Source organism: Onychostoma macrolepis, chromosome 13, assembly GCF_012432095.1.
Source record: "Onychostoma macrolepis isolate SWU-2019 chromosome 13, ASM1243209v1, whole genome shotgun sequence".
Classification (NCBI taxonomy): domain Eukaryota; kingdom Metazoa; phylum Chordata; class Actinopteri; order Cypriniformes; family Cyprinidae; genus Onychostoma; species Onychostoma macrolepis.
The window spans coordinates 25474031-25487427 of NC_081167.1; the positions used below are offsets into that span (position 1 = coordinate 25474031).

Consider the following 13397-nt stretch of genomic DNA (forward strand, 5'->3'; position numbering starts at 1 on the left):
ATTTCAGCTCTATTATAGGAGGATATGAGGTCTGGAGCTCCGGCAACTCTCATTTGATCTGTTCCAGCACTTTTTATTCATGCAATGCAAAATATCATGGGTTATTCAGCACCTTTCACACTGAGATGAGGTGTTTTATTAGGAGGGAACTGAACCCAGCTCACTTTGTACTCTATGAGGTCATGAAACCAGTCATTTCTGTTCATTTTCAAAGGCATCGCTATTGTGCTGGAATCAGAGAGGGCTGGAGTGAGTATGTCCTTTGAGTCTCATCTCAATTCAAGCATTCTACTTGTATGTTTCTGTTTTAAAGGACTGAACCGAATAACGAGGGTATGAAGGCACACAGTCCTCGGCAAATAATTCATCAAAAAGAAGAATTTGAACTTACTCTTTGAATCTGAGCGCAGGGTCCACATGCAGTGACAGGAAGTGCAGGGAAAGAGGAAGAAAAAAGGAAAATGATTGGATAATTAGGCACAGGAATAATTCAGTGAAACACAAACAATGTAATATAATATAATATACCCACAAACCAACAGAGGACAAATGGTTTAAAAAATGGATAGTATAATAATACTGGATAATATATCATGGATATAATGGATAATATTGAATACTAAATATGAAAATATCATGAAATTGTACAATATAATGTAATACAATACAATACAATACAATACAATATAATATAATATAATATAATAGGAGGACAAGTGGTTTAAAAATGGACGGATAATATAGCATGCTAAATATGAAAATATAAGAAAATGGTAATATAAATGGAAATATAATATAATATAATATAATTTTGATTAATATATAATTTAAAATTAATTATATACTCTCTGGCCTGTATATAAATGCCTTAAAAAGGGATTTTCTACCCACTCTTTTTCCAGAAAATATTTCTATTGCACGTACATGAATTGCCATATGTGATTGTAATTGTCATTAACTTGGTTAATCGGCTCATTGTGTAATAGACCATGATCTTAATTCATATATTTAATTGACTGGCAGTCCAAACTCTAATTTCACAGGTCAGAAAATGCTCGTAGTGTTGAACCATGCAGCCCATTTTTGTTGCTGCAGGTGTGAGTGCATAATTCATGCTGTAAAATGTGATAAGAGCACAGGATAACCCCGGTTTATCCCACATCTGCAGAGCTGGGAAACAATACAGCTCTCAGCAGCAACCTCTCTCTGTCTCTCCAGCTCTCCATTCTCCTTCTCATCTTTGTATTTCATCCACACACACTCTCGTCCTGACCCTGGGCTTACTTGAGGCTATCAAAGACGCGCTCCTCTCAATATTATTTATTTAACCAGAATGCAATTACTCGAAAGACAGTGTGAGATCTCATGTTGTGATATATAAGCTAACACTTGTGTCTCCTATTATGCATCTTTGGTAAACAACCAAATGAAATGACATAAAAATGTCACTTCACCTTTAATACAAGAGTCTAATCACAAACTGAACTCTTTAATATGCGTCAAAACATCTGAATGCAGTCATGCATGAGTGTGTGCGTGCGAGAGCAAGCTTCACACATGTACTGTAGGTGTGTGTGTTTAGCTGTTTGTGTTCGCTCTATGATTATCCATCTGTTATGTATTTACACAATAGCTGATGACGGACTCATTGGTGTGTGCAGAAGGTCAGGACCACACTCATGTCTCAGAGGAGCTGCTGTGTGTGGAGAGCAGGCCCATATGCTGGGCTTTCATGAGTAGATGTGACGGATGGATCGAATGCCTGGGATATGTCACAAATGCTTATAATTAATCTGCTTTCACACAGAGCTGGCTGGGAGATTAGCCTGTTAGCATGGCTAATTACTGAAAAAAAGCCATTTTAATACCTGGCATCCAATACTCATCTCCCTCACCTACTGTGTGTGTTTTTTTCAGCCTGTCCTCAACACTCTCAGAATCGTAGAGAATACAAATAGAGACACGCAACTGTAGAGTAAAACGTCTTCATGTGTGTACAATAGCAACTCTGAGATAGAAGGTACAAGAACTACGCTGTCTTTATGTGTTAAATGTTTATATACTTTTTAACTGCTAGCTAAATGTTTAGTAGTCTTGTAATCATAGTTAACTTTTCAGTATTGACAAAATTCACATTTGCAGCTTATTCTGGCTAAGAACCGCACACTTAGAAAAGCAGCTGTTGAAACAAGATGTATAATGTATCTATGATGCATAACATTTGTGAATATAAATGATTTATATATACAGTTACATACGGGGGATGTGATTTAACAAAGCCCATTTACCATAGTCATGAATTAAAATTAAGGGAATATGAAGAAAAATACACAAAAACGAGCTACATTTTTGTGTGCTTTTTTACACCTTGAAAAAAGCAAATACATCTAGAAATATTATTATTATTATTTATAAGTTTTTTTAATTAGCTGGATGCTTAATACTAAAAATACAAAAAAAAAATATTATTATGTTTTGTATTTATTGGCTGACTATAATTAATAAATAAATAAACTAATAATACTCGAATTAATAATACTGGCTGCCTAATACTAAAAATACTACTGCTTCTACCAATAATAATTATGTCAGTCATCAACTAATAATACCCCACTGAAAAAACAAGAAGAAGAGGAAAAAAAAACCCTGAAACTAGTCTAAGCTGTTTGGTTGGTTTTATAGCTGGTTTGCAGGCTGGTTTTAGAGTGGTTTTGACCACTTTGACCATATATAAAAACAACACTAAAATATGTACACTTTCAGGCTGTACAGTAATAACGCAACTGTATGAATGAAATTGAAATACAGGTGCTGGTCATATAATTAGAATATCATCAAAAAGTTGATTTATTTCACTAATTCCATTCAAGAAGTGAAACTTGTATATTATATTCATTCATTACACACAGACTGATATATTTCAAATGTTTATTTCTTTTAATTTTGATGATTAGAGCTTACAGCTCATGAAAGTCAAAAATCAGTATCTCAAAATATTAGAATATTTACATTTTAGTTTGAATAAATGACCATCCCTACAGTATAAATTCTGGGTATCTCTTGTTCTTTGAAACCACAATAATGGGGAAGACTGCTGACTTGGCAACGATCCAGAAGACGAACATTGACACCCTCCACAAAGAGGGTAAGTCACAGAAGGTCATTACTGAAAGGAGTGGCTGTTTACAGAGTGCTGTATCAAAGCATATTAAATGCAAAGTTGACTGGAAGGAAGAATTTGGGTAGGAAAAGGTGCACAAGCAACATGGATGACCGCAAGCTTGAGAATACAGTCAAGCAAAGCCGATTCAAACACTTGGGAGAGCTTCACAAGGAGAGAACTGAAGCTGGAGTCAGTGCATCAAGAGTGACCACGCTCAGACGTCTTCAGGAAAAGGGCTACCAAGCCACTTCTGAACCAGAGACAACGTCAGAAGCATCTTACCTGGGCTGTGGAGAAAAAGAACTGGACTGTTGCTCAGTGGTCCAAAGTCCTCTTTTCAGATGAAAGTAAATTAACATTTCATTTGGAAATCAAGGTCCCAGAGTCTGAAGGAAGGTGGAGAGGCACAGAATCCATGTTGCTTGAAGTCCAGTGTGAAGTTTCCACAGTCAGTGATGATTTGGGCTGCCATGTCATCTGCTGGTGTTGGTCCACTGTGTTTTCTGATGTCCACAGTCAACGCAGCCATCTCCCTGGAAATTTTAGAGCACTTCATGCTTCCTTCTGTTGACAAGCTTTATGGAGATGCTGATTTCATTTTCCAGCAGGACTTGGAACCTGCCCACACTGCCAAAGGTACCAAAAGCTGGTTCAATGACCATAGTGTTACTGTGCTTGATTGGCCAGCAAACTCGCCTGACCTGAACCCCATAGAGAATCTATGGGATATTGTCAAGAGGAAGATGAGAGACACCAGACCCAACAATGCAGAAGAGCTGAAGGCCACTATCAGGGCTCTCATAACACCTGAGCAGTGCCACAGACTGATCGACTCCATGCCACGCCGCATTGCTGCAGTAATTCAGGCAAAAGGAACCCCAACTAAGTATTGAGTGCTGTACATGCTCATACTTTTCATTTTCATACTTTTCAGTTGGCCAAGATTTCTAAAAATCCTTTCTTTGTATTGGTCTTAAGTAATATTCTAATATTTTGAGATACTGATTTTTGACTTTCATGAGCTGTAAGCTCTAATCATCAAAATTAAAAGAAATAAACATTTGAAATATATCAGTCTGTGTGTAATGAATGAATATAATATACAAGTTTCACTTTTTGAATGGAATTAGTGAAATAAATCAACTTTTTGATGATATTCTAATTATATGACCAGCACCTGTATATTGAATTTTTTAAAATTGTGATCAAATAAATAAAAATAAAAAGTAAACAATTTGTTTGATAAAATCACAATGCAACTGTAGGAATTAAACTGAACTATAATGAAAAAATAATTTGTGATTATATTATAAATAAAATAAATTAAATTAAAATGACCAGCTGGTTAGGTTCGGGGACCAGCTGACTAACCAACTGAAACCAGCTGAACACCAGCTTGGCCAGGCTGGGAGACCAGCTTAAACCACTGAAGCCCAGCCAACCAGCAAAGGTTGGGTTTAACTGTTGTTTTTTTCAGTAGGGAATAATAATAATAGTTATAATAGCAGTAGTAGGCAGCCAATTGAACAAAATAAGCTAAAAGAACATGTGAATGTGTCTGTAGCACACTTTACTTTGCATATTTTATTGTGAGTAAATTAAGTAGTAAGCAAATTCAGTCTGATGGGATTGTTTTCTGCAGTGCTAGAATATAGTGTTTTGCTGAATTTATAAGCTGTTCAAAACCGCTAAAATATGCGACTTATGAGGCTGATTATCATTAGGATCTGTCATTAGACAATTCGACAGGCAGTGCCAATCACAGCTGTAAGAATATTCTACTCACTGTTTGTATGTCACCATGACGATGAGAATAGCAGGGATGCAGCACAGAATGATGATGATGGCCAGCGCCAGCAGAGCCCCCTCTGTGTAGCCCACCGCCTGCGCAGCCTTCTTCACACTCGCCACGATGTCAGGAGAACGGATCTCCAGAATCCGCCCACCCTCGCCCAGGTACGGCTGGAACTCTTTATTGATGTCCAGAATCTTGCCGTCCAGGAACCTGTCAAATGCACATTGAGCAGATATATTTTAGACAAGAATTTCAATTTCAATCTTTTCTTTACACAAATATGGACCTGTATAGTAAGCACTTCATAATCCCAAAAAACTACCATAAAAAAACCCCACAAAGTATGTACTAATAATGTGAGAGTAATAATGCAACCGTATTAATAGAACTGAAATATACTAAAAAACGTTTTTGTAATAATATTAAAAATAACAAAAAATAACAAAATGAAAAAACATATATAGTGTGTGTGTATACAATGTCCATTCTCCACTATCCATCCATCCATATATATATATATATATATATATATATATATATATATATATATATATATATATATATATATATATATATATATAATAAAATAAAATAAATAAAAAGCATACATAGAAAACAATATTCCATGTGTAATTAAAACAAAACAAAACAAAACAAAACAAAACAATAACAGTGCATTTGCACAATAAATAAATAGTCAAATCTGTACACTTTCAGGCTGCACACTGTAATAATGTCACTGTAAGAATGACATTGAAATATATTGAAAAAAATATATAATCAAATTAAAAATACAATTCATTTAAAAAAATTAAAAAAAAGAAAATCATAATTTCACTGTAGAAATGAAACTGAAGTATACTGAAAAACACATTTGTGACTACATTACAAATAAAACAAAATTAAATTAAATTTTAAATAAAATGATAAAAAAAAAAAAAAACAATTTGGTGTAATTAAAATGTCAATCTGTTCCACTCCTGAACAGTAAGCACATCATAATCACAAGAATGTACATTTCCGCTCACATACACAGCATGTTTAAACTGTATTAACTATGACAGCTTGATGATTGACAGCTAGGTGTTGATAACATTCAGTGTCAATCCAAAGCATCTTCGGCAGAGAAGCGGGAGCCAAGAATCATGCTAATGAGGGCAGCATCCATTCAGCTGTATTTAGCCTTTTCCAGTCCATCATATGAGTTACTAGGCAACATGATATGGAAATCCTCATTCTCCCCTGCATGTGTAAATGGCTTGACTGTGCTAATATCAACCTGAGTTATTATTATTTAATATCTTGATATAGAGCTGATTAGCGGTGCGACTCCTAAGCAGAGCAAGAGTACTTTTCTCCTCAGTAGACATAAAATGTAAAAAGACTTGGCTTTGTTGACACTTTGTTGATCAATAATGCTTAAATAGACCTGCATGTTAAGTACTTCATAAGTATCCATGGCAGACCAATTAGCTCTGCTGCAGCAGAACTCTTCAACAGAAGCACCTAGTAAACAGGACTGTTCAAACACAATCGATTATCCAGGTTTAAAGACTGATGAAAGACTGTGTGTGTTTGATCTATGTGGTCAAACAGACCTACAAAACCACGTGTATATGAGCTCCACAACATCTGAAGAGTTTCCCTTTCAGCTTTAAAGAAATGAGGATGAATAGATTTTGATTTTCAAGGTGAACTGAGTAACTCTGTTGCTATTCTGAATTTACACCTGTAGATTTTGTTCTCCACACGCCATCAGCTCAATCCAGTTGACTGTACTTTCTTTCTTCTGTGAAACTCAAAAGATGATATTGAAAAATGCAGTGTTGATTTATACTCCATAGTTGAAATATTCTTCACCTTTGGTGTTTTGCAGAAGAAATTAAGTAGGTGAATAAATGATGACAATTTTCATTTTTCAGTCAGACTGCCATAATTCAACAAGTTTTTATGTAGTTTAACTGAATAACAAAATCAAAAGAATATGGTTTAATTTCCAAGCTGATTACTGGACTCTCAAAATAAAACAAAACAAAACAAAACAAAAAAATACCAGTATGGTGTGTGTTGGCTCACTAAATGGAAAAGGAATGTAATGTCCACATATACACAAGCTGATTACTGGACTCACATTCTAAAAATAATAATTATAATAATAATAATATATATATATATATATATATATATATATATATATATAGATAGATAGATATATATATATAAAATAAAATAAAATATGTCCACACAAACACACACACACACACACACACACAAATCACTCATCTGTCCTAATCTGTAAATTAGAACAACCACAAATGAGATCTTTCTAAAGGCACAATTAAATAAAAAATGAAAATTGATCATTGTGTCTCCCTCATGTTTTTCCAAACCTGTATACATTTTTTTCTTCTGTAAAACACAAAAGAAGAATGCCCTTCTTTTCTCCGTACAGTTCCAAGAGCTCCAAAAAGAACCACAAAATGGTCCACGTGACTTATGCATCAAGACATACAATGGTTTGGAAAATAGTGCAAGGAAAATAGTTTCCAGTATTTGATGTAAGGCTGAAATTGCATATGTGTATGTAGATTTATATATCAGTATGGTATGTGCTGGTTCACTAAATGGAAAAGGAATGGAACATTCTCAAGCTGGACTGAAGCACTGAACTGATGAACAAACTGCCAATATTTTGTTTCTTTTCTAAATCAAAGATGCTGGAACATCATTTCAGATTGTTAGATCCAGGTTTAACCCCTGGTTTTACCCACAAGCCCTTCATCTCTTTGAAGCACATCCCTGTTGTGGAGGAAGAGAAACAGCATGGGTTAACTCACACTGTTACAGACACGCAGTGTGAACGTGCTCAACAATGGCTGCCTGTTTTTATCGCATTTCAGAGTCAATGGGCTTCGAACCAGCAGGATGACTGGATTCATCCATACAAAACACCCCTGAGAGTGACCAGATGGATTCTGGAGAAAGAAACTAGTTTTGTGAGGGGAACTTTTGTGAATGCTGAGGTACAGCTCAGACTGTAAAGCTTTGAGAAGCAGATTTTGAGTTTTATGACCTGAGACACCAGAAAACAACCTTGTCTCCAGCAGAACATATGAAAGGAGAAGGCTGGAAAAAAACTCAGCAGTCGGCTGTTCTCAGTGAGGAAAGTATATACACACAAACACACAGTCTGAAGAACAGCATGTCCCCATGTAACTGAGTCAAATGGAGACAGATAATGTCCACACAAAATAATATGTCCTCATCTATAACAAAGAAAAATTGCAAATGAGATCTCTTTAAAGGCAAAGTTCAGTCAAAAATGAAAACTGATCATTTAGCCTCCCTCGTGTTCTTCCAAACTTGTATTTTTTTCTTCCATGAAACACAAAAGAGGATTGTCTTATTTTCCATACAATTCCAAGAGAACCATAAAAGTGGTCTTTGAAAAAAGTCAAATTTTTCTAGTCAAAAAAAGACGCCAAGTGTGAACACTCCCCAAATAATTTTATTTTCTAGAGAAATTACTGAAACTAAAATAGAGATAAATTAAAGCTATATAATAATAATAATAATAATAATAACATGACAAAACAAAACTACTACAACCTAAAATAAAATAAAAAAATAAAAAATATAAAAATAACAATGGTTTCATGGCTCTCAAAATTCATTTGCAGCTCGGCATCATAGACAGCAAACTTGGTTCAAATCTGATGCATGGATGAGATTTTAGAGTGGCAGAGGTTGAACAAACAACAACAACAATACAACAATAACTTTTCTTTGAATATCTCAGTTGGTTCTATTAAAAAATAAAGACATTGAATGGAGAATTCTGCTAGAATTTCTCTGATTTGTTGCCTTACATGCAATATTAAATCTATCAGGATCTCAACAAATTAAGTACAATTAAATAGTCATAGATTTTAATACGAGCTTAAACATTTCGCATCAAATTCTTGCGAATTATCTCTTACTGTGCAGTATGTCAACAACTGTTTCATTTATGTCTTTATTTCTCTAAAAAATGTTATCAGTAACCTCCAAGGCATAACATTTTCATCTGGGCAGCTGCTCTGCTTTGGTAGAGATACAAACAGGAGCAGAACACATCTAACAGTGAACAAAATAAAACATATATAAGAGTAAGACGTGTGTCTAGAAAGGCAGAATAAGGCAGGTGGTCTGTGATCTCCTGTGCTTGTGAATATGAATGAGATGTGTGTGTTGGCTCAGTAAACACATATTTGAACAGAATCCTGATGACTTGTGTTGGATCCCAGTGACAGACGCGTCTCCCTGCTGAGTCACGGGGCACAGCAGAGTTTAAATGAGCATATTGCTGTGTGTCTGGACTTCAGGGGGCTTTTCTCCTCTCGACCGAGGAGGACAGGTGCTTCCTGCAGAACAGCTGTTCACAAAGACAGTTCATTTCCTTTTTCTCCTTTACTTTTTTCTTTCATTTTTTTTTTTTGCCACAGTTATGTAGACAAGAGATATGTCATGATGGCAAGAGTTTATTTAGATATTTTCTTATATACATAATAAAAAAAGAAAAAACAAATATTTTGTTATATTTTAAACATTTAAAAGTTTGGAGTCAGTGAGATTTTTTTTTTAATTGTTTTTATGGAATTAATATTTTTATCCAGCAAGGATGCATTAAACTGATCGAAAGTGACAAAAAAATTCAAAGAATCATGAAACAATGAGTCAAATATTAAAAACTAAATAAATAAATAAATAAACAACTGTTTTCAACATTGATAATAAGAAATGTTTCTTGAGCACCAAAATAGCATATTACAATAATTTCTTAAGCATCGTGTGACACAAAGACCATCACAGGAATACATTTAATTTTAATATATATTTGCCATGGTTATGTTCTGTTTTGGTTTAGATTTCCATGTGTTTCTGTCTCCTGTTTCAGTTCCTCATTAGTTTCCATGGTTTTTGATTAATTACTCCACACCTGTTTCAGTTCTTACTGATTACTTTTCTAGTATTTAAGTTGTGTTCTCCCCTGTTACTTTGTCTGCTTTTTTTTGTGTTCAGATGTGTTTGGATTGATTTTTCCTGTGGTTTTATAATTAAAATTCCCTTTTGCATTATACTCTGTCGTGCGCTTGATTATACAGCCAACACGTTACAGAATAGCAGACCCTCAGGTGAGTAAAATATAGCTGCGTTTTTCTTTAGTTCAAGGACTGTTCACTGGAGGATCACACCAGGGATTTTTTTTAGATCTGGCGTGCCTTATGAACTACTCCGACCGCTCTCTCTGTATATTTTATATCACCAGCCTGAGCAAGCGGTGTAAGGCACGCCTGCCAGCGAACGGTCTCCGAGAGGATTTCGCTGCTTTTGTGGAGTAGGTGCTGGTGAATTGTGGATCACCATTCGCCATCGACACCACAGAGGAGGAATTCACCAGCCCCACTCCTGATCCAGAACCCAGCCAGCATTTACTACACCACTGCACGGAGCACTCGCCAGAGCCCACCGCAGCCGCGGAGCCTGAGCCTGCCGCGAGCAAAGAGCCTGTGCCAACAGGAGCAAAAGAGCTGAACATAGCCCCAGAGCCCAAGCTTGACGACGTGACTGACCAGGTGCGTGAGCCGGCGACAATGTGTTACACCGTGGGAGTCCTCGTGGAGATCGGGATAGAATTATACAGGTTTTTTAACCAATTAGTCAACTATGTTCAGGCTGTTTAGATGATTTTGAAAACAAGCTGTTTTGCACAGAAGACCAAGAACAAGCAGTGATGGTAAGATGAGGAGGGAAAAGGATCTCAATGTTGCAAGCCGGATTTAAACTCAAAATGTCATATCAACACCGTATATTGTAGCACAAAGGACAATGCTCTGACTTTTTCCCCTTTTTTCCAAATGTTGGCAACAAACTAGCAGACTGTTTGTTAAAGGTGTCAGGAGTGGCTGTGTGTTTGGCTTACTTGAAGAGCTCTTGTCTGGAGATGGCTCTGTTGGTGAGAGGGTCGATGGCGTACACCTGCAGGTCTGATTTGGTGTAGTCCTCAAGTTCATAACCTTCTCCATGCCGCCGAGGGCCGATTGATTCCACTATCACTTTAGCACCAGGGATCTGATCTTGCACGTAGCGCTCCAAAATACTGGGGCGAAAAAACATGGGAAATGAAATTCCTTTATCTACCTCAAACATTAAAATGCAAAACCCACTTAACTTCTGATACTTCTACTTTACAATCTAATAATTAAAAAAAAAAAAAAGCACTGAAAATTATCTATTTTTGCTAAACCTGAAGGGTGAATCTCAGAAAACATCCCAAAATTAAAAGAAAAAGGACATATTTTGACACGTAAGTTTTATTCATGTATTTCACCTTATATCATTGATTATTTTCCATTAATTATCAATCATCTTGTCAGATTTTTTTTTTTATTATAAAAATCAGCATCAATAAGTAAAACAGTTATAATAAATCCTTAAATATTTAAATAATGTGACTTTTCACATTAAGGTGATAGAGATATAATAGCCTTTTTCTTTTGATTTCAAAATATAACGGTTTCTGAATTCTTCCAATAACTCGTGTAAAGCATACAGAACATTAAATGAAATTTTACTGTCTTCAGTTTGCTATATATATATACACCTGACTAGTATTAAAAAAGCAATAATTTAGTATTTTATTATGATTATTCGGCAATCTCATCTCTAAAAGGCTGGTTACCAGTGCACTACAGGATCCAATTCAAAGTCTTGATTTATGTTTTAAAGCATTACATGGAACAGCGCCAGAATATTTGGTAGAGCTTATTAAACCATATAATGCAAAAGTATCACTGAGATCCTCAAATTATTATTAACGATCCCAAGAGCGTGTCTTAAATCTAAAGGTGACCGCGCTTTTGCTGTCTCTGGCCCAAGGTTTTGGAACCTCATCCTTCACGTTAAGTACCTTCAAGTGTCGCTTAAAATCATACCTGTTCTCGCTGGCATTTTAACTCTTTATTGGTTTACATTTCCTGATCTTGTTGTTTCTTTTTAATTATTTCTTTTTTTTTTTTTTTTTGTATTATCTTAACTTTTTTTTGATGTACACCACTTTAGAGTTACTGTGTAGCCTGTAAAGTGCTTTTATCAATAAATAAATACAAATACAAATCTACTGAGCAAAGTAGTTCTATTTTGCTTATTGGAATTTGCCATTTGAGCTCAGTTCTGTTTTAACAATTGAGATGGCCTTTTAAATCAAAGTAAGTGGGGAAACAAAGGCTGCTGACAGTGCAGGAAACACTTAAATGCCACTCAAGGAAAGCAGCAGTGCAGAGAAACACACCGAGGGAGGAATTCTCACCTAATCAGCTGCTCTTTATTCTCCTCCACCACAGTGGGCGGCACATTAGAGACCACAACCTGCATGTCCAAGGCATTGACAACGGACACCTACAACCCACACAGAATAAGAAAGAGACGGAGGATTTGATTCATGTGGTGTAATTTATATGCACGGGTGATACAGGGCAGGCTGCCAGAGCTAAAATAATCAGATTTTGATATTTTTCAGCATGATTATGATAGATGTTCTCCAAAAATGTCTTGAGTTTTTTTTTTTTTTTTTTTAAATAAGAGATGATCATTTCAAGCAAACATTTACTGTTACCAGGCAGATTCATAAAGATGTGTGCTACCAGTTTTGCTGTTTAAAGCATCACAATTAAAAATCAAATTTAAACCTGAAAATAAATCAAATGTTGTAATATTTTGGGAAATATTATGACATAAGCGGTCAGGTGTTCTTGCTTCCATTGAAGCACAGGATGACCATCTGGTTTTACACAAACTTGTTATAACAACTCAAACATTAAGCCATTACCAAATTTCCATAATTTTTTCAACATTTATACATAACATTCATAGTAATTTTGAACTGAAATTGTTAATAATATAAACTACTATTCAAAAGTTTGGGGTCAGTAATATTTTCTAAAATAAATTAATTTGATTCAGCAAGGATGCATTAAGGACAGCAAAGACTATTACATTTATAATGATACAATTTCCATTTCAAATAAATGCCGCTCTTTTGAACTTTCCACTCAAAGGATCCTGAAAAAATATATCCTGGTTTCCACTAAAAATATTAAGCAGCACAACTGTTCAACATTGATAAATTAATTTTTTTCTTGAGCACCAAATCAGCATCCAGCAAGACTGGAATAATGATGCTGAAAATTCAGCTTTTCCATCACAAGAATAAATTACATTTTAACATATGTTGAAATAGAAGATGATTATTTTACATTGTCATAATATTTCATAATATAACTTTTTTTTTTTTTTTACTGTATTTTTGATCAAATACACGCAGCCATGGTAAGCATAAGAGACTATTTTCAAAAACATTAAAAAATCTTACTGACCACAGACTTTTTATAATGGTGTACT

General features: G+C 35.1%; 1 protein-coding gene across 1 annotated transcript in view; it reads right to left on the reverse strand.

Moving 5' to 3' along the window:
• pcdh15a (protocadherin-related 15a) overlaps positions 1–13397 on the reverse strand; it is a 231551-nt gene that overhangs the window by 22894 nt on the left and 195260 nt on the right. The window contains exons 30-32 of the mRNA XM_058796177.1: positions 12307–12395; positions 10921–11097; positions 4950–5168 (exon numbers count right to left, since the gene is read on the reverse strand). Of these exons, the coding sequence (XP_058652160.1) occupies positions 4950–5168; positions 10921–11097; positions 12307–12395 (485 nt within the window). The remainder of the gene's footprint in view (positions 1–4949; positions 5169–10920; positions 11098–12306; positions 12396–13397) is intronic.